The 26,623-nt window shown below is 45.8% G+C and overlaps 1 protein-coding gene across 1 annotated transcript in view; it reads right to left on the bottom strand.

Moving 5' to 3' along the window:
- Window positions 1–26,623, bottom strand: part of EML5 (EMAP like 5) — a 1,994,219-nt gene that overhangs the window by 1,577,544 nt on the left and 390,052 nt on the right. Inside the window, exons 3-4 of the mRNA XM_069208148.1 lie at window positions 23,826–23,924; window positions 12,508–12,576 (exon numbers count right to left, since the gene is read on the bottom strand). Coding sequence (XP_069064249.1) covers window positions 12,508–12,576; window positions 23,826–23,924 — 168 coding nt within the window. The remainder of the gene's footprint in view (window positions 1–12,507; window positions 12,577–23,825; window positions 23,925–26,623) is intronic.

The raw sequence follows: 26,623 nt of genomic DNA on the forward strand, positions 1-26,623 counted from the left end.
CTTCCACTCTTCATGTCTAAGCAGCTGGTGCTAACTTTATTCTCGTGAATCCTGTTCTTCCACGTTCCACCCCTAGTTTTCAGGAGTTGGAGTTATACAAGTCTGCACCTAGTCATAAATGTACACTCAGCAATGACGAACAACAAAAAAGTGTAAAGTTACAACTAGGTGTAATTTTGCCTGTGAATAGGGACCTGCGCTCTGGATTCCATCAGGGTCGGAAGCTCTGCAGTGAATTACTTATGAACACTGAATTAGAATCTACAATCTCTTAGTAAATAAATTGCCATCGTGTGTAAAGTTTTAAAGGCATGTCTGCATATGTTTCACAGATGCTATAGCTCGCATGTCAAGACATATAAAATCAAAGGCCTCCTCTTTCACTCAGGAAACTTCTAAGACTGACTTCTTCTGTCTCTTTTTGACCTAAGATTAGAGTATAAAATGTTGATACTGTATAACATCTGTTGTGTACTTTTTCACTGTAAAGTAAAACTTGAAAAATAAAATGAGTAAATAATAACGCGCTTTATGATTCTCTCTATATCCATTGGATATTCCTGCAGCTTTGGGTAAAGTTGCCTTTTAAATGTGTCCTTGAAAACTGCCAACACCATTTGGAAACGAGGCAGAGTGCCGCCTCGAGACAAAGGAGCACTGATATTATCAGCATCCTCCGCCTTCTTCAGGATCTATGGGGTTTTCAATCAATGGCTGTAAAGCTTCAATTGCGCGGAGCTCCTGGGAACAAAAGGCAATGACGAGGAGTACGTGTGCCTTTTATGTCCCGGAGCACGAACGTCTTAACACCTACAGAGCTATTTTTCCTTGTCCCAATAACTCTTGCCAAGGGAAACCTACTTGTACTTCCAGTGAGATGGAACTGATCGCGTACACAGCAATAAAACCTATTTATATATAGCACAAATCAATCCCAAAAGCCGACACAATATCATTACTGTCAAAGATGTTTGCCATATTGTTTTTATAATTGTGCTACGCATTGCAAACAGTACTCAAAACAAAAAAAGTAAAAAAATAATTAGCTAATCTATTTTCAAACTGAGGGTCTATCTGAGGGAGGGCGAGTATTAGTGTCTGAGACCATACAGAAATAGTGTCAGGTTCATAGCAGGATACCAAAACTTTAGCAAAGTACAAAAGAAACATTACAGAAACAGAATAAAGTCTAGACGAACACAACATACTCAAAAAAGTAATTATCAGAATGCATTACCCAACGCCACACCCACAAAACTGCCACTGTTTATAGGCTCTTTTTCAAGAGCGTGACCATACCCACCAGGAAATGAATAAAGAAATGCAATTGACAAAACTGCAAATTCTAGACCAAAGTCCCACGCAAACGAAAAGTCACAAAAACAATGTCCTCTACGACCACAGCACAGTTTTTGCATTCATCCTCTCCTCTTACTCTCCCAAGAAAGTTCTGTTTTACCACTTACAAGACCGAGTATGGCCTAGCACACCTGCCTAGGAGGCCAAGACATTGCACTTCAACTTCTAAACAAACCCCACAAATGGAGTTGCACTGAAACAGATAGTAATAGAGAATTAGTTAAAGACCATAATTAAGGTGTGACAAAAGTTCAAAGAAAAATATAAGTAAAATACCGTAGGTTAGAGCCAGGCCTTCACAAATCACCTAGCCCTGATGCCCACAACACCATCATCACAACGTGCAAGCACACAGGTAGGACACACACACACACACGCAGAAACACTCTAACCCTCTCCCCAACAGCAAAGAGGGCACCAGAGCTCTCAAACACCTTAAGTAGGACAAAAGTACAATATGTGCTAATACACACACACACATATACTTTTAAATAATAAAAAGCAAGGCAGACAGTAAGGACGTTTACCATCTACTCAACTTGAACACAAGGTTTGCATCCCATAGCCACACCCACAACGCCCCAAATCTGAACCCTAACTATAAGCTGGACACTCTCTCCAATTATTCTGCGCATGTCAGTGCTTTAGAGAAGAATCAGAAGAAAGAGTAATAATTTAGAAAACACAGAAGCCTCAGTTCCTAGCAGGACCACAGAAGCCAAGAGAGGCACAGAAACTCCAATAACCGGAAAACACCTTAAGAGCAGATAGCAGGGCATCCAATATTGCAGTAGTCTAGGAGCCCTAACCACACAGTCCAAAGTGAGGCAACTACAGGATACCACCACCGAAGTCTACACTTACTAGGCCAGCTTTATCAACTGTAACTAGCAAGTGACTGCATGTAGACTGCCTGGAACCACCCAGACACCAAACTGCACCAAAGATGAAATGCTAATTCTGGACCAACACCCTCTACCGATCTGGCACAGAACACAGAAGCCTCCAGAAAGTCACATGAACCAACAGGTGAAACTGATTTTGTACCCAATCTTAACAGAATCCTGGGCATAACAAACAATGCTGTGTTACCAAGAAAGACACTCAATATAACCTGTTCCTTGGGAAACCAAACAGGACATTGCAAGAGATTATGGAGATCAAGCAAGTTCAACACAATTGAGATGGAAAAAGGGAATGATTCAATGCATGGCAGCACAACAAATACAGATAATGTGGAGGGTATGTTAAAGGCTTAATTACCAGGATGGGAACAAGCTCTGGGAACTGCCTGAAATGCTTGAAAGGTAGGTTGTGGATCAAGGCGACTGAGTATAGGAGATCACTATGTGTTTCTTGGTTGGGAATGACTAACAAGTATTCTATATAATATGCACTCCTAAAGAATAAACTTGACTATCCGGTGGAATGTAATGAAATTAAATAAAAAGTATAAAAAATTCTGGATGGGCACTTGTACAGCACTACCGACCTACAGGGTACTGATGCAATGGAACAATATTGCTCGCCACGAAACTCAGTAAGTAGCAACCACAAAAATTACAAGGGCAGACACTGACCAACAAAGTAGGCACAAGCATGTGTGCACACCATCCCTAACTGACATGGAAAATTGGTTAAAGACAGACTACAGAGCCAGGAAAGTAACTGTAGCGTACTGAAAAGACAATAGCTTAATCCATAAATCCTCACTGCCACATGACAGAGTTATGATACAGCAATGGATAAGAGTTCACATAAGTCACTAGCAGCTTGTGGTACCTAAACCACATACTGGATGATGATGGTTGGTGCATGTTCCAGCTTCAATTCATAAAGGGTGAATTTCCTAACCATAAGACATGGACAGTACGTGTTCCACACACCCACTGCATGACTGTCTCAACAGAGTGGACAGCTCAGTAACCATGAATTGGATATGTCTAAAAGTATACCCATTTACATTCCACCATCTAGCAATTTGCACCTAAAATGAAGTAATAGGTAGCAATCACTCATATTTCTAGCCTTTCACCTTATCACTCAATCCCTTATTGGTGGACTAGAGATGCACACTGCCTCACTCATTGGCACCTTTGTACCACGTAGGTGCATCTCACATGGGTGAAAAATTGTTTACTGTCTCCGAATGGGATGGACTGCTGCATCCCCAAAAACTATATCACATAAAGGAAGAACACAGACAACCAGCCCCAAGGACAGAACAACTTCTGTGACATTGCCTTATGCAGTTGGTAAGGCAGCGGCCCAGCAAGTGAGGGGACAGGATGCCATGCCTCAAAAGCATTCAGGAACTGGGGCCAAATGGATTCTGCAGTTTCAAAGGGCACAAAGCCACAGAGTTGGCCACAATGCTAGACATCACCAACACATGCGGAGGAAGACTCCCCATGGACCAAGGGTCTGGTGTATAGATACAGTGTAAAGAAATAGCTCCCTGTTGCAGTTACCCCCCACTTTTTGCCTGATACTGATGCTGACTTGACTGAGAAGTGTGCTGGGACCCTGCTAACCAGGCCCCAGCACCAGTGTTCTTTCACCTAAAATGTACTTTTGATTCCACAATTGGCACACCCTGGCATCCAGATAAGTCCCTTGTAACTGTTACCTCTGGTACCAAGGGCCCTGATGCCAGGGAAGGTCTCTAAGGGCTGCAGCATGTATTATGCCACCCTAGAGACCCCTCACTCAGCACAGACACACTGCTTACCAGCTTGTGTGTGCTAGTGAGAACAAAATGAGTAAGTCGACATGGCATTCCCCTCAGGGTGCCATGCCAGCCTCTCACTGCCTATGAAGTATAGGTAAGACACCCCTCTAGCAGGCCTTACAGCCCTAAGGCAGGGTGCACTATACCATAGGTGAGGGTACCAGTGCATGAGCACTGTGCCCCTACAGTGTCTAAGCAAAACCTTAGACATTGTAAGTGCAGGGTAGCCATAAGAGTATATGGTCTGGGAGTCTGTTTTACACGAACTCCACAGCACCATAATGGCTACACTGAAAACTGGGAAGTTTGGTATCAAACTTCTCAGCACAATAAATGCACACTGATGCCAGTGTACATTTTATTGTAAAATACACCACAGAGGGCACCTTAGAGGTGCCCCCTGAAACTTAACCGACTATCTGTGTAGGCTGACCTGTTCCAGCAGCCTGCCACACTAGAGACATGTTGCTGGCCCCATGGGGAGAGTGCCTTTGTCACTCTGAGGCCAGTAACAAAGCCTGCACTGGGTGGAGATGCTAACACCTCCCCCAGGCAGGAGCTGTAACACCTGGCGGTGAGCCTCAAAGGCTCACCCCTTTGTCACAGCACAGCAGGGCACTCCAGCTTAGTGGAGTTGCCCGCCCCCTCCGGCCACGGCCCCCACTTTTGGCGGCAAGGCTGGAGGGAACAAAGAAAGCAACAAGGAGGAGTCACTGGCCAGTCAGGACAGCCCCTAAGGTGTCCTGAGCTGAAGTGACTAACTTTTAGAAATCCTCCATCTTGCAGATGGAGGATTCCCCCAATAGGATTAGGGATGTGACCCCCTCCCCTTGGGAGGAGGCACAAAGAGGGTGTACCCACCCTCAGGGCTAGTAGCCATTGGCTACTAACCCCCCAGACCTAAACACGCCCTTAAATTTAGTATTTAAGGGCTCTCCCTGAACCTAGAAACTAGATTCCTGCAACAACAAGAAGAAGGACTGCCTAGCTGAAAACCCCTGCAGAGGAAGACCAGAAGACAACAACTGCCTTGGCTCCAGAAACTCACCGGCCTATCTCCTGCCTTCCAAAGAACTCTGCTCCAGCGACGCCTTCCAAAGGGACCAGCGACCTCTGAATCCTCTGAGGACTGCCCTGCTTCGACGACGACAAGAAACTCCTGAGGACAGCGGACCTGCTCCAAAAAGACTGCAACTTTATCCAAAGGAGCAGCTTTAAAGAACCCTGAAATCTCCCCGCAAGAAGCGTGAGACTTGCAACACTGCACCCGGCGACCCCGACTCGGCTGGTGGAGAACCAACACCTCAGGGAGGACCCCCGGACTACTCTACGACTGTGAGTACCAAAACCTGTCCCCCCTGAGCCCCCACAGCGCCGCCTGCAGAGGGAATCCCGAGGCTTCCCCTGACCGCGACTCTCTGAAACCTAAGTCCCGACGCCTGGAAAAGACCCTGCACCCGCAGCCCCCAGGACCTGAAGGACCGGACTTTCACTGCAGAAGTGACCCCCAGGAGTCCCTCTCCCTTGCCCAAGTGGAGGTTTCCCCGAGGAAGCCCCCCCTTGCCTGCCTGCAGCGCTGAAGAGATCCCTTGATCTCTCATTGACTTCCATTGCGAACCCAACGCTTGTTCTAACACTGCACCCGGCCGCCCCCGCGCCGCTGAGGGTGAAATTTCTGTGTGGGCTTGTGTCCCCCCCGGTGCCCTACAAAACCCCCCTGGTCTGCCCTCCGAAGACGCGGGTACTTACCTGCTGGCAGACTGGAACCGGGGCACCCCCTTCTCTCCATTGAAGCCTATGCGTTTTGGGCACCACTTTGAACTCTGCACCTGACCGGCCCTGAGCTGCTGGTGTGGTAACTTTGGGGTTGCTCTGAACCCCCAACGGTGGGCTACCTTGGACCAAGAACTGAACCCTGTAAGTGTCTTACTTACCTGGTAAAACTAACAAAAACTTACCTCCCCCAGGAACTGTGAAAATTGCACTAAGTGTCCACTTTTGAAATAGCTATTTGTGAATAACTTGAAAAGTATACATGCAATTGAAATGATTCAAAGTTCCTAATGTACTTACCTGCAATACCTTTCAAACAAGATATTACATGTTAAATTTGAACCTGTGGTTCTTAAAATAAACTAAGAAAATATATTTTTCTATAACAAAACCTATTGGCTGGATTTGTCTCCGAGTGTGTGTACCTCATTTACAGTATTGTCTATGTGTATGTACAACAAATGCTTAACACTACTCCTTAGATAAGCCTACTGCTCGACCACACTACCACAAAATAGAGCATTAGTATTATCTCTTTTTACCACTATTTTACCTCTAAGGGGAACCCTTGGACTCTGTGCATGCTATTCCTTACTTTGAAATAGCACATACAGAGCCAACTTCCTACATACAGTAAAGAGAAAACAAAGACGATACTAAATCACAAAAGAGAGTACGGGGTTTTGGAATTACAAATGGATTGAAAGTGTGCTAATTGCGTCACTATGCCAATCTTAAATCTCGACTAAAGATAAATTGTGGATGGAACGAGGGGTGGTTTGAGGTCTGAAGAGGGGGATTTCCTTTACGGACTAGGTGGTCTCACACACTATATAGTGTCATGCTTCATCATATGACCACCTAGCCCCACCCAGGTAGGACAATACCACCTGGGCGGACTCAACCTCACTGTTAAAGGAACAGGAGGGAGTGCGTAAATTAGTTTGATTTCTGGAAAGTAGGGATCCAGCTATGCTATGGGAATAAAAACACCTACTCAGATACCAGGGTGAGTTTAATAGAAGGTTCTGTGTGGTGTGATTAAAAGAAGTGGGAAACCAGTGTGAGAACAATGACTCACAAGGTCACCTATCTAGAGAGAGTAGCCGACATGTTTCTGCCCTTGTGTTTGAGCTATGGAGGGTCTCTGGGCATTCATCAGGGCGTTGGATCTCTGTTGCAGATGCTTATAGCGCGCTGCAGGTTTAATCGCAGTAGGAAAAAAAGGTGGGAAGGGAAGGAAGGGCCTACCTTAACCAAGGGAATACCTGGGGAGGACCTATAGTAAATACAATAACATAAACAGACCAAATTTGGCAGTGAGAAGGTAATTCACAGCAAACCACAGCACACGTGACAAAATTTCATGCATAACACAATAGTACTGGTTGCAGTCACTTTTTCTTATCTTTCGCTCATACGTTCCTTTTTCCTTCACCCTTCCCTTCCCTCCTCCTCCTCGACCCGCAGTCTCTCCTTGGTTCTCTCTTTTTCCTTTTCTCCACATCTCTTTCTTTCCCTGCCCCCTCCCCCCCCCCTTTTTTTCTTCTGCTCTCCCCTTGTCTGCCGGTTCCTTCCTCCTCTTTCTTTCACTGTCCCCTCCTCTTCTGTTTCTGCCCTCCTCTTCTCATCCCCCTCTTTCCACAAAACCCCCACCCCCACCCCTCCACTCCTTTATCCTTATTTATTTTTATCTTTATTTTAAGTTCCATTTTATTTTTTCTCATTATTTATTTATTTCTTCATTCCTTCCCTCACCCTCCCTGCCCCCTTCCGCCGCCCCTCGCCCCCCTTCCCCCCTCCTTCCGCCCCTGTCTCGGCCTCTCCTCTTTGTATTAGCCTCACTCGCAGCCGGGACACTACATTTCCCGGCTCCGCGAGAGAAGGCAGCCCGCATGGCTGCCGGGGAACTACGTTTCCCGGCAGCACTTGCGGGCTCGCGCCCCCGCCCTCACAGGGCTTTCCCCAAGCCGCGGTCGCTGACCGCGGCCGCCTCGGCTCTCACAGAGGGGGCTGAACATGTTGGGGTGACGCTGCCTACGAGCGCCCCAACCTTTTTTGGCCATTTCCGGCCCTCGGCACCTCCGGAGGGACCGCAATCGATTCCGGCGCAATGAATCGTTTACAGCTCGTATTACTTCCGGCCCCCGGGCCGCGGCGGTGATTACCTTCAGCTGCAGGCAATTCTCCCCATTAAGACTACTATATAAACTACCGACTTTCAGGTCACTTTACCCAAGCGGTCCTGACAGAGAGGTCGGTATAGGCGCACAGAGAGCGCCCACCTTTGATGCAGTGAGTCGACCATCGATGGAAACACAGATAAGAAGCCTTCCTCTCCTTTTCTTCCTGCCCTTTTCCTTTGCCCACGTTCCTTTTTCTCAGCTGTCTCCCCTTTTCTTTTACTTTCTCTTCCTTGTCTGTCTTATTCCTTCCCTATCCCTTTGCCCCCCCCTTTGCCCCCTCCCTCCTCTCTTTCCCTTCCTTTCCCCTTTTTCCCCCTTCTCTTCTCCTTTTTCTCTTTCTTTTTCTTTTCCTATTCCTACATATATATTTCTTCATCTTTACTCCCCTTCTGCTCTCTCCTTTCTAACCCTAGAGTCTGACTATAAGGGGACGCTCCCTCTCCAGGATACCAGAGGCTAGTAGCCTCTATTGTTAGGGTAAGGAATTGTCTTCCCTGACCTACCACTCGCCGCGCATAGCCAGCATTGCCGCGACCGTTTTATCTGCAACCAGTACTATTGTGTTATGCATGAAATTTTGTCACGTGTGCTGTGGTTTGCTGTGAATTACCTTCTCACCGCCAATTTTGGTCTGTTTATGTTATTGTATTTACTATAGGTCCTCCCCAGGTATTCCCTTGGTTAAGGTAGGCCCTTCCTTCCCTTCCCACCTTTTTTCCTACTGCGATTAAACCTGCAGCGCGCTATAAGCATCTGCAACAGGGATCCAACGCCCTGATGAATGCCCAGAGACCCTCCATAGCTCAAACACAAGGGCAGAAACATGTCGGCTACTCTCTCTAGATAGGTGACCTTGTGAGTCATTGTTCTCACACTGGTTTCCCACTTCTTTTAATCACACCACACAGAACCTTCTATTAAACTCACCCTGGTATCTGAGTAGGTGTTTTTATTCCCATAGCATAGCTGGATCCCTACTTTCCAGAAATCAAACTAATTTACGCACTCCCTCTTGTTCCTTTAACAGTGAGGTTGAGTCCGCCCAGGTGGTATTGTCCTACCTCGGTGGGGCTAGGTGGTCATATGATGAAGCATGACACTATATAGTGTGTGAGACCACCTAGTCCGTAAAGGAAATCCCCCTCTTCAGACCTCAAACCACCCCTCGTTCCATCCACAATTTATCTTTAGTCGAGATTTAAGATTGGCATAGTGACGCAATTAGCACACTTTCAATCCATTTGTAATTCCAAAACCCTGTACTCTCTTCTGTGATTTAGTATTGTGTTTGGGGAGTCGAGTACGATGAGTGTCTTTTCCCGCTCCCTTATACTCTCCCGTTGTGTACTATCAAAACAAAGACGATGACAAGGTGAGTAGTGTGATTCCTGACAACCCAATCGTGGGCACAGCAAGCCAGAGATTTAGTCTTGTGCTTCAGACCGCAAAATGGGAATCTGGGATATGTGACTGACATTCGGCCCCAAGGATGTTACAGAAGGGTGACGTCTGCGGTAGTGCACACAAATAAGTAATACACAAGATACTAAAAGCACAACAAAAAATCAGGCATTGTTGGTGGAAACGTGTGGGGCTATGTAAGTGCTGAATGTTTCCGCCCAGCCACCTGTGTGTGATGAGAGTGTAGCAAAGCCATATTAATTGAAAACCCATCCCAGGATAGTGACATAATCACAATGAAATCAATTTGTAGAAAAACACCACCTGTCTATACTGCAGAGCACCTTGGGATGTTAAATCGTGATCATTGGCAAGCTGTTACGGGTGTTTTTGGCTATTCTATTCAAGCTGAACTGATGTCAAGTGTCACCACTGGGCGCTGCAGCTGCCATTTCCACAGTTGCCATCTGATAGTTGGGCCTGGTGGTGGGTCAAGCAAGGTGCTGTGCTATCTGTAGTATACGGTTAGTCAGGATAACAGCGTATGTCTGGCTGCATTAAAAAGGAAACAGAGACAAGTTCCTAATAAAGCCTGCGTTTTTGTAAGTGCTTACAGGTCTCTGTGCAGTCCTTGTATTTGTGTGCACCGATGACACATTCCTTCGGGTAATGCCACACTCTTGTGCTCAATGACTGTTCTAATACAGTAGTTTTGCGATGGGCCTCTCACTGCATCAATTCTTAGTGGTTGTTGTGCTGCTGGCCCTAGAAGAGGTTGTTCGTAGTCACCTGGATTGCAATTCTTTTTGCAATCCTTGTTGACATGCAGTAGATCTCGCTGCCTCCTGGTTAACAGATAGAAAGTGTAAAGCAAACCTGTATGAAAAGGTGTAAACAGAAAACATATAAATGAAAGGGGTGAGCTACAACATCAATTAAGTATCGATGGTACATATACAGAGAACACTAGGTAACTTGCCCTAAGAGCTCTTCTTCCAATGTATCTAGGGCAAGCATCGTAAAGCTCTTGCAATTCATCAATAGGAGTGTCCCTAAGGCGCCTCGAAAGGATACCTGAAATCTTCTTAGTAATATCCGACATCAAGCTAACAGAACAGATAAATGCCAAAAGAGGATATAGATGTAATGATTATGCTGGTAGGCGGCCAGAACTTTTGGCAATTACAAGATGGTGATGTCACGGGGAAGGACAGGGGAAACCCGAGATCGGGCATTTTTCCTTCACTTTATATGTCTGTCCAAGGGCACACAATTCCATCAAGGAGACGATCCCTGAATATAGGTTTCAGCCAGGCCTGATCATTACTCCTCATCTCCCACAAGCTGAACCTGAGAACAGAGGAACAGTCATAACGACTGGTACTGCATTCTTAAAAGTGTGTAAGGGTGCAGACAGACAGAACCAGACAACTCCCCGGACTAGCGCAGTGAAATAGAAGGATGGGCAGGTTCACCACCATGTACAAGGTTCTAATGCTGTCATGAGCCGACTATTATTAGGGCTGGAAGACCACACACAGGTTCTCAGCCCAGGAGTGCAATCCTCTGGGCTCAGAATAGATAGCAGCACCACGAACTGAGATGGAAATCAGGACTGATGGGACCACTTCCTAGGCAAAATGCAGGAGGGGCTGCACCACAATTGGGACTGACTGCATGAGGGGAAGCCAGTGCCAAATAGAGGCACCCAAACTGGCCAGGAGCAGAAACAATATTGATGATAGGAACAAAAGCGGATGCACTTGCAAAATAAAAACTGGAGTCTGAAGCTATGTGTTAGTCTCATGCAATTCATACTCTCCAGAGGTCTGTTTTGCATTCTGTTACTTGGGTATATGTATGTATTACTTTTTAGTGAAGAGTTACGATCCAGTACAACTTTCTGCAACACAAAAATGGAAAGGAAGGACCCTGAGAATCAGTTCAAACCATGTAAAATAAAGGCATCATTTGATAATTAATTGAAATGTGCCTCGCTTTACAGCTGGCCCAGTTACTCAAACTGGGCTGACAGGAGCAGCGGTGCATGCAGCTGGCAATGCCTCATGGGTTAAACGATCTAATTCCTATGAATTCCAACCAAGCACTATCCCGAGTGGGAGCAAGACAACGCCCCGTTTCACGTGTCGCGGTTCCCAATAACATAGTTACACTAAATGTTAAAAATGCACACATAAAATTCACGCCCATGAGCTGCATACTATTTTCATATACAAGTAAATACATTTCCTTAAAACCATCTGTAATGTGACATATGTATCGGTTTGGTTGACAGTGGCGAGCACCTTGCCCACAGAATCAGAATGGATCTTCACAGTGTCAACCGAACATACACTTAGCTGGCACACTTCATTATTTCCAAAACGCTGAATTCAAAGTAATACCATTACCACTTATTCACCCCAAAACTATTTGTAATGGGGAAACTCTGCGAAAATGAGAACGAAATAGCAAGCAAGCAACAGAATCCTCCTTTATATTTTAGGAAATGTTTAACATGTGGGCACATTTTTTTCTGCTACACATTTTAAAATGATGAATGGAGGTTTCATTATTTTAGCAAACACATTTTTGTAAGATGGGTCAATCAATGAGCGGAGCAGCAATTTAATAAATGGGATGTATCAATTTCTTGTGTTTTAGCGTACTCACAGGGGCTTCTTTGATCACAACGAACGTGGAGAGTCTGTTTTTGGACAACAGCTTCAATGATAGTTAACTTAGTTAATCTCCTCCAAATAGGTATCAAATCCTCCCACCTGCACCTGCATGTTATCTGATTTTTTTTTTTTTGGGGGGGGGAGAGAATATTTTTGCAAATGTTGCCTTGATTGTCAAAGATAAGTAAAATAGAAATACCATGGAAGTACACTGTGTGATCACTTGAAGTTACATCTTAACAACCTCATGCAAATTAAGCCATAACTGTAATTACAAAATCGCAGTGCGTGGTAGATTCAGCTAAGGAGGACATCGAAAAAAAGACAGACTGAGCTTTGATTTTTTACCACTGAGAGGTCAGAGGAAAAACAATACCTTAATGTGTTTCACCCCACAGCTGACAAGCTTGTTTGGTTGATACAAATCCCAAGATATGTCGAATATCTGTAAATACATAGAAAACGGTCAAAATGTCTTCTGTAACAATTAAATATATCCATGTACATCGGCCTAAGCACAATCAAGCAAGTAGTAAATAATCCTCGATTACATACATATCACATCTTGCATTTGCAATTTAAATCTCGGGTACAGTTCCTAAATCCATAATGCCGTCAAGTAGTAAATAATATTGAGGCATGGTGCTGCTCTCCGTCTATAATAATACCCAGCTATAAATAAGTCCTTGATACACTATCTAAGTACAGACTATGTTCCAGCTCTAGGTAAATCCTATGTGTAATAACCATGTCTGCAATACGTTTCTCCACTTACTGTTCTAACATTAATTATCCACACTGTAACATACATCTTGCTGTAGATATTTCATAGGTAGAGGGTCTCCCATTCTAAATTGTGAATACTTTCATGTTAGACCTGGCATCCTTGGTTTGGTCTCCCCTGTCTTTTTTGCCTCTGCTTCCCATGTTTTGGCTGTGTGCTGGAGTCTGTTTTTGGTACTCTGGCCACTTTACCACTGCTGACCAGGGCTAAAGTGCAAGTGATCCCTGTGTAAATTGTATGTGTAATTGGCTTTTACATGATTGGCACACTTGATTCACTAGTAAGTCCCTAGTAAAGTGCACTAGAGGTGCCCAGGGCCTGTTAATCAAATGCAAGGGCCTGTGTTGGAAATGGCCTCTCTGTATGGTCACCCCCAAACTTTTTGCCTTCCTCCTCTTCTTTTTCTGACCTCATTTTTGCTGGCTTTAGTACTCTGAACACTTTACCACTGCTAACAAGTGCTAAAATGCATGGGCTCTCTCCCTAATAACATGGTAACATTGGCTCATACCCAATTGGCATATTTAATTTACTTGTAAGTCCCTAGTAAAATGCACTACATGTGCCTAGGGTCTGTAAATTAAATACTACTAGTGGGCCTGCAGCACTGTTTGTGTCATCCATATAAGTAACCCCTTAACCATGTCTTAGACCTGCCATTGCAAGGCCTGTGAGGGCAGATTCACTGCAACCTCGACTTGGCATTTAAAAGTACTTAACAAGCCTTTAACTCCCCATTTTCTACATATAAGTCACCCCCAAGGTAGGCCCTAGATAACCCATAAGGCAGGGTGCTATGTAGGTAAAAGGCAGGACATGTACATGTGTTTTTTATATGTCCTAGTAAAGGAAAACTCCTAAGTTCGTTTTCCACTACTGTGAGGCCTGCTCCTTTCATAGGATGCATTAGGGCTCTCCTCATATACTGTTTTGAGTGGTAGATTCTGATCAGAAAGGGGTAGCCAGGTCACATTCGCTATGGCCAGACTGATAATACAAAATCCTGCTTATTGATGAGGTTGGAATTTATAATACTATTTTAGAAATGCCATTTTTAGAAAGTGAGCATTTGTCTGCACTTAAAATCCATCCGTGCCTTACAACCTGTGTCCAATCAATGTCTGGGCTGGTTGACAGCTTCCTTGAGCATTTTACCCAGACAGCCACAAACACAGGACACTCAGTCACACCTGCACTCATCTGCATACTGAATGGGTCTTCCTGGGTTGGAAGGGTGGAGGGCCTGACACTTACATTTCAAAGGCTAGTGGCCTGTCCTCACACAATGGACTGCCAAACCCCCTACTAGGACCCTGGCAGACAGACCTGTACTGAAAGGGGAATTTGTGCACTCCAAAAACAATCTTTGAAGTCTCCCCCATGCCAAATACATTTTTGGGAATATACACTGGGTCTCTGATCCCCACGAACTCAGACACTTCTGGAACTGGACCTGCCACTTCTGGAACTGGACCTACAACCTGTCAAGAGGAACTGCCTGGCTGCCCAAAGGACTCATCTGAACTTCTTTGCTGAGAAGGACTGCTGCTCCGCTGTTGCCCTGCTGTCCTCTGACTTTGCTGAGAAGTGCTCCTCAAGGGCTTGGATTGAGCTTGCCTCCTGTAGTATGAGAGTCAAAAAGACTTCATCTCTTCAGGAAACTACTTGTGTGCCGAAAATCACCGCACAGCCTGCCAGAAATGTAGCACAACCATTTTGCGACTGAGAAATCACTGCACAGCCGAACCGGAACAAAACAGCCTGATTTCCTGAGTGAAGATTCAACGCAGCGCCTGTCTTGCGACAGAAAATTTACCGCACAGCCCTACCGGATCAACACACAACCAAACCGGAACGACGCAGCCGATTCCCCAAGTGGAAACCGATGCAGCACTTGTCGTGTAACAGAAAATTTGATTCTTTGTCTTACCGGGTTGACGCAATGCCTGAGACTTCTTTCAGCAAGCCCAGGATTTCTTCACATCGTCCCTGGGCGTCAAAAAGATCCCCGCATCGCAGTGAGGAACCAAGACTGCACGCAGAGAAACGACGCAAAGCCCCTTGTGACATGGCAACACAACGTCTGTGTCGCGTCAGAAAATCCCCCACACACCATATTTTTCCACGCATCTCCTCCTCTGCGGTCTCCGTGTGTGTTATTTTTGACGTAAACCAGGTACTTTGTTTAAGCAAGAGACAACTGTTGATTTCTACGATTTAAGACTCTTTTTAAACCTGCAAAAGTGATAATTCAACTTGTGCTTATTGAATCTTTATCGTTTTGATCTTATTTTATTCAGATAAATATTATCTATTTTCTAAACCTGTGTGGTGTATTACTGTGCTGTTTTCACTGTGTTACTGTATGATTTATTGCACAAATACTTTACACATTGCCTTCTAAGTTAAGCCTGACTGCTCAGTGCCAAGCTACCAAAGGGTGGGCACAGGATAATTTGGATTGTGTGTGACTTACCCTGACTAGGATTGTGGTCCCTATTTGGACAAGGGTGTATACCCCTGCCATCTAGAGACCCCATTTCTAACACTGGTGATCAGCGGTGAGGATAGGACTTGTGTTTGTGCAGAGACATACAATAGCTATGTGTTCACTACCTACCCACAGTTAAAGGTCAGTTTGATTTGTTCTCTATTTGCTGCAATTTTTCTGCTTGACATTTTAATCTAATCATATACAACATGTCTCTGGCTGGGTCTCAAGGAGGAGCTGGAGAGTTTGACATAGCTAAGTTGGAGGCATACACGGTCTGCCAGCTGAAAGGGTTCTGCAATGGGATGGGAGTAACCAGGGGTGCCTCCAAGAAGGAGGAGTACCAAAATGCGCTGAGGGTTTGCACAGAAGTCTGTTCACAAGAGAATGTTGAGTTGGGCGAGCAAGAGGATGGCTCTCTGGAGGATTTGTCAACAGCACTGGGGGGGTGACACCACCGGATCTGTGCCCTCTGCTAAACCAGGAAGCAGTTTCTCAAGACACGTCCTGACCGCAGAGTAAAGGAGGGAGGAGAGAGAGTTTCAACTGTAGTTGGCCATATTAAATATGGAGACAGAGAAGAGCAGAGCAGAAAGAGAGGCTGAGAGAGCAGCCAAACAGGCTGAGAGAGAAGCCAATCAAGCTGAGGCTGAAAGGGCCTTGGCTGAAAATAAACTTGTTTTTGGCTCATGAACTGAGTCTGAAAGAGCCGGAGCTCAGGTCTAGGCAGTCTGAGTCCAGCAGTGATGATGGCAGCTTATATGCAGGACCTGCTGGGGACAAAAAGGTTTGTATACCCAAAGATGTGGTGCCAAGTAATGTTGTGGAAGATGACATTGACAAATGGTTTGATGCCTATGAAGTTGCACTAAGGGCTCATGGGGTTCCTGAAGAGCAATGGGGGGGGTGGGCTTGTGGAAACATGTGCCAGTAATTGGGAGGGACACATTCCTCACATTAGAAAGAAGGACCAGGGCACATACCCGCTCATGAAACCTTTTCAATTGCCAAGTTTGGATTGATCCCTGACAAGTATCGCCAGATGTTCAGGGACCGTACCAAGCTTTCCAACCAAACTTGGGTAGACTTTTATGATTCTTCTAGCAAGGCACTAAAAGGATGGGTGCGAAGCAGTAAAGTAACCAATTATATGGGTTTATATAATTCGATCCTGAGAGAACATATGCTCAGTATTTGCTTTAAAGAGTTACGCCAGCACTTGATTGACAGTGAGCTGACTAATCCCAGGAAGCTTCATGAGGAGGCAGACCTCTGGGCTAGCATCAGAGTGTCCTAAAAGGTACCTTGGAGTGACCCCAAGAAGGGTGGTTCCAGTTCCCCCCAACAGAGTGAGGGGGAGGTTAAAGATGACCCAGACAAGTCCCAGAATAAGGGCGGAGGAAAGGGTTCCCATGCCCCACCTCAGAATCAGGGTGGTGATTCTGGTGGGCACTGGCCCAGGGCACCCCATTTCCAACCCTTCTGCTTTGAGTGCTCCCTGCTAGGATATAAGCAGGGGGTCTCTGTATGTCCAAAGAAACCACTCACTGGTGGGACCTCTACAGGGGTGGCGAATGTGGCCTTAGGGGAAAGTAGTCCCCAGGGGCAGGTCACAGACCATGCCCTAATTTCTCTCAGTTGGGAGATAGACTCAGAGGGTGAGCTGGTGATCCCTGAGGGTGGGAGTCGTCACTTACACCAGGTGGGAGTGAAAGGGGTCCCAGTCACTGTTCTGGGGAGCCCCGGAGCTATTCATACCATGTTGGTGGAAAGACTAGTTTCCCCAGAGCAGTACACCGGTCAGGTGTGTAGGGTGACTCCAGCACATGGGGAGGATTTTTTCTGCCCTGTGGCCCTGGTATCTTTGGGTATATTTACTGGGTCTCTGACCCCACCAACTCAGACACTTCTGGACCTGAACTGGCAACCTGTCATTAGAAACTGTCTGGCTGCCAAAGGACTCATTTGGATGGCTTTGCTGAGAAGGACTGCTGCCCTGCTGCTCTCTGACTTTGTTGAGAAGTGCTCTTCAAGGTCTTGGATTGAGCTTGCCTCCTGTTTTCTGACGTCTCAGGGCCAAAAAGGCTTCATCTCTTCAGGAAATTCCTTGTGTGCCGAAAATAGACGCACAGCCTGCCGGAAACGCTGCACAGCCATTTTGCGACCAAGAAATTTCCGCACAGCCAAACCGTAATGAGGCAGCCCGACTTCCCGACTGAGGATTCGATGCAGCGCCTGCCTTGCGACAGAAAACTTGCCTCAGAGCCCTACCGGATCACCGCACAGCCGAACAGGAACAACACAGGCGATTCCCCAAGTGGAAACCGATGCTGCGCCTGCCGTGCGACAAGAAATTCAACACATCCCCCTACAGGATCGCAGCAATGCCTGTAACTTCTACCAGCGTGCCCAGGATTTCCCCGCATCGTCCCTGAGCATCAAAAAGATCCCTGCATCGCAATGAGGAACCAAGACTCCACGCTGAGAAACTGCACAAAGCCCCTTGCAGTGTGGAAATAAATGACGCAATGTCTGTGTAACGCCGGAAAATCTGACGCACACCTTATTTTTCCACATATCTCCTACTCTACTGTCTTTGGGGTTACTTTGTGTGATCAAGAGATAACTGATGATTTCTAAGATTTATGACTCTTTTTTAACCTGTAAAAGTGATAACAACTTATGCTTATTGAATCTTTATCATTTTCACCTTATTTTATTCAGATAAATATTATCTATTTTTCTAAACCTGTGTGGTGTATTTTTGGGGTGTTTTCACTGTTACTTCATGATTTATTGCACAAATACTTTACACATTGCCTTCTAAGTTAAGCCTGACTGCTCAGTGCCAAGCTACTAGAGGATCGGCACAGGATAATTTGGACTGTGTGTGACTTACCCTGACTAGGATTGTGGTCCCTATTGGGCAAGGCTGTATACCCCTGCCAACTACAGACCCCATTTCTAACAGCCTGCAGAACTGATTGTGCCACCCATATGTGTGGCCCACCCTGTAAACATAGCTCAGACCTGCCACTGCAGTGACTGTGTGTGTAGTTTTAAACTGCCAATTCGACCTGGCAAGTGTATCCACTTGCCAGGCCCAAACATTCCCTTTTTATACATGTAAGGCACCCATAAGGTAGGTGCTAGGTAGCCTCATGGGCAGGGTGCAGAGTATGTTAAAGGTGGGACACGTACTGATGTGTTTTACATGTCCTAACAGTGAAATACTGCCAAATTTGTTTTTCACTGTTGCAAGGCCTACCTCTCACATAGGTTAACATTGAGGCTGCCTTTAAATATCCTTAAAGTGTAGTTTTCCACTGAGAGCAGATAGACATTTGGAGTTTGGGGTCTCTGAACTCACATTTGAAAAATACATCTTTTAATAAAGATGGTTTTTAAATTGTTAGTTTGAAAGTGCCACTTTTAGGAAGTAGACATTTTTTTGCTTTAACCCTTCTGTGACTCTTCCTGCTTGTGTATTCTCTGTCTGGGTCAAACTCACAGTTTGTGAATTCCCTCTAGAAAGTGACACAAAGGGAGCTGGGGTGTAACCTGCATATCCTGATGAGCCATCTGGCTAGAGTGGAGAGAGGAGTGGTCACTTAAACCTGAATGGGCTGTGTCTGCACTCACACAATGCAGTCTCCAACCACCTGGAGTGAATTTGGAGCTAGACCTGGGCAAGGCAGGATCTTGTGAACAACAGATACTTTCCTTTGAAGTTTGCCTACTTCAAAGGCAGAAAGGGGTGTAAGTAGTGGACCCAAAACTCCAGATTTTTAGAGCACTGCTGGAACCAAGAGGAACCTCTGCCAAGGAGAAGAGCTGAGAAGTGCTGCCCCTGCCTGTGACTGTGTTTTGTTGGGCTATCCTGCAGTTGCTGCTTCTGCCTGTGAAAGTGGACAAAGACTGGACTTTGTGGTGTATTCCTGCTTCAGAAGAATCTCCAGGGGCTTGGATTGAGCTTGCCTCCTGTTTTGAAGTCTCAGGGCCATCAGAGACTTCTTCTGCCAGCACCTGGACACTCTGCTGAGACTACTGCCCTGCCAAGTGGTGCCCTATCCAGTCCCCAGGCCCTTGAAAGGTGAAGCTGGTAGAAAAAGGACGGAAATCCGCGCACAGACAGCCGCATGGGAAAAATTTTGACGACCACCTGCAACCCAGCTGAAATTGACCCCAGACTTGCATCACGGCTGGGAGGTTGATGCATCGTGGCTGGAGAAATGACAACACCCAATTGCAGCTGCTGATAACGACGCAAAACTCCATGCAGTGCGGTTTTCCAACACCGTGCGACCGGATTTCTTACACATTGTCGCTGGGCGTCAAAGTCATCATGACCCTGCGTGGATCCGAGGTGCCATGTCCGGAAATCGACTCATCGCTCTCTTGTGGGAGAAGAAAACACCACATCGCCACACATCGCCTACCTGACCAAAGAAGGAACGACGCACATCCTCACTTGTGAGTTAGGAATCAACACATTGCTGACTTTTTCGATGCACGCTCGCCTGTGCAGCTTTATTTTTGTTGCAAACCAGGTACTTTGTGTAAAATCAACACTTCCATGGTTTGTTTGGAAAATTCATATCTTGACTGGTGTATGCTGGATTTTTGTCGTTTTGGTCTTGCTTGATTTAAATAAATATTACCTATTTTTCTAAACTGGTGTGGTGTCCATTTTGTAGTGTTTTCACTGTATTGCTGTGTGTGTGTTTGTACAAATACTTTACACATTGCCGTTGAGATAAGCCTGACTGTTTGTGCCAAGCTACCAAGTGGGTGAGCAGGGGTTGTCATAGGAGTATAACTCCCTTACCCTGACTAGAGTGAGGGTCCCTGCTTGGACAGAGTGCAAACTGACAGCCAACCAAAAACCCAATTTCTAACATTTCAACAGAGTAAATGTTTTTATTCTATATGTCAACCATTTTAATATAGATTTTGATTCCTTACAATTGTAAATCCCAGGTGCAGTATTTAAGTTTAAAATGATGATGAGCTCTAACTAATTCTCATGTCCAGCACATATGTACCTGACAACAGTAGACAGTTGTCAAGTGTAGTATGAAATGAGCGTCTATAACATCTTTCAGCTCTGTAAAACACCTAGCATAGCAATTGAATTAGTTATTTAGTGTATGCAGAACCAGATGCTGTACTGCTTGAGTGGTGATGGCGCTGCTTCCAAGGGACAAATCAAGGTCGATGGCCCATATCCAAGGTCGCAGATCGGGTACTTTCTATTCCATGATGCAGTACCTGCCTCCAAGTAGGAAGTCATTTCAGGAAACAAATAGTGATGGGTGGTTTGCCTAGCAGTGACAGCATGGCAGATCCTACAGCTTCTTTTTTAATTTTCCAAAGACATATCCCAAAAGGTGTGGACTCTCAGTAAGTCATTTCTTGGCCCTCTGGGACTTTTCTCCTAAGGATGGGGGTCATTTTGCCTGTGCATGGCAGCCCATCACAAGAAAACAGCCAGGAAAAACAGCATTGGAAGGTGGCAGCAAAAGAAGGCCCTTTGATGCTTTTTCCAACAGTGGGTGTTCCATGCAACAGTTTTCCCAAAGGTCGAGTAGGCTGCAGCTCCTTTGTCAAGAATTTCATCATCCCTACTCTCTAAATTAGGCAGAGATTTCAAGAGGTGGGCAGATGGGACATCCTTTAATTTTTGGATGCTCTCTCATTATAGACCACTTCTATATGAGGTCTTAACTTTATAATGCTTTGAGTGCATTGAAGGTGAATCTCAGGCAAAATACAAAACTCTTCAATGCTCACAGTTATAGCAAGGTGAGCTATGAATACCTTTCAAGTTTGTTTATAATTCAGCAATACTTTTGCACTAGGTTTATGGTATACTTCCGAAGTCAGCAGTGTCTTTGTCAACTGCACGGTGAAAACCCAGGGCAAACTATTATTTTCTTTGGTCAAAAATGTCCATGGATTACCGTAATTTGTCACTGAACACAAAAACACAACAGTGCATTTCCAAGTAGGAATTTTCCCAAATTATTACCTTAGCCTATAACTGCTTCCAGCCATTACGAGTTTCAAGATCCAGCATCTAATTCTATCATACTGTTGAGCTACAAATAGTTCAGCTCTACAGTACTAACACCTAAACTACAGCCTACTAACAAATAATTCTTCAAGTATTTCAAAAAGTCAATGTCGCTATCGATGTGTAGGTAATTCCAAAGCATAAAATGCAAGTATATCATACATTGTAAATGCAAATAAATTCTAGACGCAATAACTACATCTTTGCAATGATCATTAATTACGAGACAATTGAACAGTTCTTGTGTTCAGTACTCAAGCCTTTCATGCTGTCTGGTTATATGTCACTGCACATGAATTTACTGCTTAGACCAGTGATTCTTAACATGAGGTCTGTGGATCCCTGGGGGTCTGCAACGCCTACTCCAAGGGCCCACAACTGGAAAACTAGAAAAATCAACTAGTAGCAGTTTAATAAAGTATTTGTTCACAAAAAAAGCAACATTGAAAACTCAATTTTTAAATTCTCCGTAAATTTGAAGGAATTTTAAATTGGGAGCTATAAATTAAGTTAGTATCCTTGTCCCAATTGTGGGAGAATCGTGAGTACATCAGACAGAATCTGGTATGGCTGGTAGTCTTGACTGAAGCACTAGTATGAACTGACAAAAAGAGAGCATGCATTAAGAGAAAAAGACAAGGGGCCTGATTACGAGTCTGACGGTCACTAGACCGCCAGACTCACGGTGGCGGTCAGGAGCGCCATAGCTATAGCAGTCTCACCGCCACATTACGACCCTGGCGGTCAGACCACCAGGGTACCGCCGTCTCTGCCGGGAAAGGTGATTTTGCCTGGTTGGCAGAGGGTGCAGGTTGCAATTAGCCAGGGCGGCGCTGCATGAAGCGCCGCCTGCTGATCACGATCTGGTTCTCCACCAGCCTTTGTAATGGCAGTTTCACGGCCATGAAAAGGCTGGCATTCACTTGGCATGGGCAATGCAGAGGTCTCCCTGACCAGCACCCTTGCAATGCTGAGCATTGAGAGGGTGCTTGTGCCCCCTGTGGGCGCCAGCATTGCCTCCCGCTCGATTATGAGCCTGCGACAATGCTTCCACCACTTTCCCATTAGGCTGACAGGCGAAAACCTTGGTTTCTGCCCGTCAGCCCAACGGGAAAGTCGTAATGGGCCCAGCGGGGAGGTAGCCAGTAAGGCGACAAACTCCCCGTCAGAAGTTTGGAGGACGGGTCATCCTGCACTCATAATCAGGCCCAAATTATTAAGTTAGAGCCTAGCCTATCGCTCGGCATTAAGAAATAAAATTACACTTGGAAAAGCTCCAACCTTCCCATTCAAATTTCGATTTTTGCTTTTTTTTTGTTGAAATATTTCATAATTTGTGTATTTGTTTGATGTATACTTGTGTCTGCTTGTTTGTTTACTGTTTTGGTAATCAGTGGCATATGCAGTTCATGTAGCTTTCATAGGTGCCTACAAGCTAATTTTAGTTGAGACATTTGTTGCACATTATACTTGAAATGTATCACAATAAATATAGGTCAATAGTCAGCAAGAGCTACCGGAACTAAATAAATCCCATCTTTAGTTCATAATTCTAGAGCATGTCTTTATTGTGAATAAATTGCAGGCCAGCATTCAACATGTCATATCTTTGGGCACCAGACTAACCCCAATGTACCACCGTTAAGCTCATAATCCATGCCCCCTCTTAATTACCTCCAGAAGAAAGCAAAGACTACAGTAAATGTACACATTTTTCATTGTTAAATATTTTATTTTATTCTTAAGAACAGATGTGAATAATTGACAAGCTTGCTGTGGATGTCTTATACCTCTCACACGTGGATAGTTATCATCTGTTAAAGTCTGCAATGCCTCCTAGTTGTAAATAGTTCTAAGCATAGATAATCATTTGTTTCAAAGTTCCAAGATACTTCACTAATGTCTGCCATATATCTGTAGTGAAGAATATTTGGGCCATGATGCTTTCGAAATTCTTCTGCATAGAGTTAAACCACTATTGTACGAATGGCTGACTATTAGTTTCCATTTCCCTATTCAGTCTCTCTGGATGTGATCCTCCAGAAGGACATATGTGAAAAAGGACTAAAGTAACTGAATCCTAGGGTAAAAACACCAGTACTTACTATCCACTGTAACAGCTCTTGAGCAGACTGTATTCTGATAAAAAAATGCCTTGCCTTCTGAGGTAAGCAGCCGATAATTCTATACAAGTATGGCTCAATTCTCAGAGGTAAATACACATGTGCATATTTACTAAGGTGTATATCTACTACTACATTTACGTGTAACTCTAGTCACCATTTCTGAACAGAAATAGAAGTTCCCACATGAATATTCTGCCCATAAAGTCTGAGTAGTTACCCTGTCCGTGTGACCGGGAGCCATGGACAACATCTTTCCTTTCTTCCAGTCCCATACGCATATTGTGTTCTTTGCATCCAAGCCGACAGACACCAAACGCTGACACAGTCAGGAACAAGGAAAACAAATAAAACAAAAGTTACAAGAATAAACATATTTTGTCTTTTATATATTTAAACAGCAAGAGGCATATTTTCAGAAAAAATGGCCATGGTATGGCAAATATGCTTGGCTAGACTACAAACATATCATTTCAAAGAATTGCTAAACTTAAAATCGTATTAAAAGGAACAATCACGGTTGAGCTAGTCAAGGTGGCAGACACAAGTCGTTGAAGCTCCCTCCGCCCGCCAGCACATCATCACCCATCCTGCCCTAGGACCTCATCTTGTGACCATCGGGGGACGCTCTAGCGGCCACTCTGTTGCAAACCCTAGGAGAGACGCATAAGCTGCCGGATGTGCCAGCCCCTCCCCCCTGCGATTAGGCTGCAAGGGCCCAGAATGAACTGTTGGAGCCGTGGCTTGGGTTGCTGAGTGCTCCCGCCTGCCGAGACTGCAGTAGTGGGAGGGGAGAAAGCCCCCCATCTCAACAAAATACCTGTACTGCCATTCCACCCAGTCCACCTCTCCTGAGGCACAGCGGCGCAAGGCACCCAGAGCCACGTGAAGGGCCCAAGAGCACCAGGTGGGCTGCAACAGCGGGCCCCTGGTGCACACAGTGCACCAGCCTTGCACTGTCACCAGCCTCTACCTGTTATCCCAGGACCTAATAATCCTCGCATCAGAGTCTTGGTTTCGGAGTCAATAAGGTGGGGGAGCGGTAATAGCCCGCACAGACATGGCGGCTGCCACCTAATAGAGAACCTGCTTATCATCTACAAACAGAACCTGCTCCCCGATCTCTGCTGACACGCCTACCTCCCCTAATCACGAATTCTACCTACACGGGGAGGCCTCACTTTGCTCCTCGCTCTCGACGTTCGTATCAGAACACATGCAAAGGGGGGGTCCTCGCCATCAAGAACAGATCCTACACAGCTCAGTGACCTAATGCTCCACTGGCCTTGCCTCAGTCTACTGGTGGTGGGGCCATTAGAACTCCCCCCAAAGTATTGGCGCCATAATCGAGGCACAGGGCAGACGTGGATGGGCCCGGGAGCAAACTGGTGCGTCTGCAGTGTAACTACTGGGGAACGCCATGTGTATGTGACCCGGAGCCTTAGTGAAAGTCCACGCTTCACTTTACGGACCTCCCACCAACAACCCAGGTGCCTTGTACTCAGTGGACAGCACACCAAATCTATCCGGACCTTGTGTTCCTTGTGCCTCTCTTTGCCTCATTACCAGTTGCCTATACATAACAAAGTGGGGTTAGCCCCTCCAACGATTCATGGGTGCACCCCTCAATGCTGGCTTGTTCCTGACCAGGACTGGGGCCTTCTATCGGGGTCCTACTGCAACCCCAGGCCTATTCAAGTGCCCAAGAGGCCCCCTGGCACCCCCCACTGCCCGTGCGGCACACAGACTGCAACACCTACAGTGCGCTTCCCCTGTGTGCACAGACTCTTCATCCCAAAGCCAATGCACAGGGGACTCCCCCTGCCACCTGCATGAAAACGCTCACCTGGGAGCAGACATGAGAACCATACTCACGTCACAAGTACCCTCTTATCGGCCTCAACCAACAGGCTACCCAACAGTACTTTGTCTGGCACCTAATATATACACCTGGAACCTGAGACATTCGGAAGCACCCCCATGATATCTTACTGGTCTTCATGCCTCTGAAACAGACGTCTCTCACCTCACACAGCAGGCTTCATTAGGCCGCAGCAGCTACAACGGCCCAGACGCCAGCATCTACTGCTCACGTTGTGCCTGATACCCTTCCAGAGGGTCCACCCGCATATAACAGACAAACTGGATCTCATACTGGCTGCCATAGAACACTCATGAGTGTCGATGGAAACACGCTTGAGTGCCCTAGCTACCGACCTCCACTTCCTTCGCAATGATCATCGCAAACTCACTAATAAGGTAACAGACAGAAAGAAACAATTGGCCACCCTGCACCCCATAGTAACCGCCAACCAACAGACCGTTCGTGAATTACAAGACTGGATCCACCAACTGGAGGACATAGCTGATGACACTGAAGGCAGACCCCGCAAAGCACCATTCGCATACGAGGCATACCGAAGGGGATGGAAGGCCCACATTTAGTACCTAAAAGCATAGTTTAAAACCTTCACCCCAACATCAGACCTCACTCCCTTCTTGCAGGAGGGAGCTCATCGAGTACCCGCTCGTCGCCCTCTTCCTGGGTCCCCTCCAAGACCCATGCTGGCAAAACTAATACACTTTAAAGACTGTGATGCCATCCTCAGGGCCGCACGATGAGAGGGACAGCTCTGAGCAGAGGATAAAGTAATTATGATTTTCCCAGAGTACACAAGAGCAGACCAACAACAAAGAACATCCTTCTTAGGCATAAAACATTGTCTGCGCCAACACCTAGCCCAAAACTCACTTCTTTTCCAAGCCCGTCTGAAACTCATTGTGGATAACACTACATTTCTCTTTACAGATCCAAAAGAGGCCTGGGACTGAGTGGACCAACACTATGGCTCTCTATCAACAGATCAAGACAAACCTCTGCAGTCCTTGCCTAAACCAAAACGGAAGAGATGCAATTGACCTGCTACTCAAGAAATCCAGCGATCATCCAAAACAACACTCCAAACCTTGAACAGATCTTCGAAAACAGGCGCCGGGCCTTACAAGAGGCAGCAGACA

This window comes from Pleurodeles waltl, chromosome 9 (assembly GCF_031143425.1).
Source record: "Pleurodeles waltl isolate 20211129_DDA chromosome 9, aPleWal1.hap1.20221129, whole genome shotgun sequence".
NCBI classification, from domain to species: Eukaryota; Metazoa; Chordata; class Amphibia; order Caudata; family Salamandridae; genus Pleurodeles; species Pleurodeles waltl.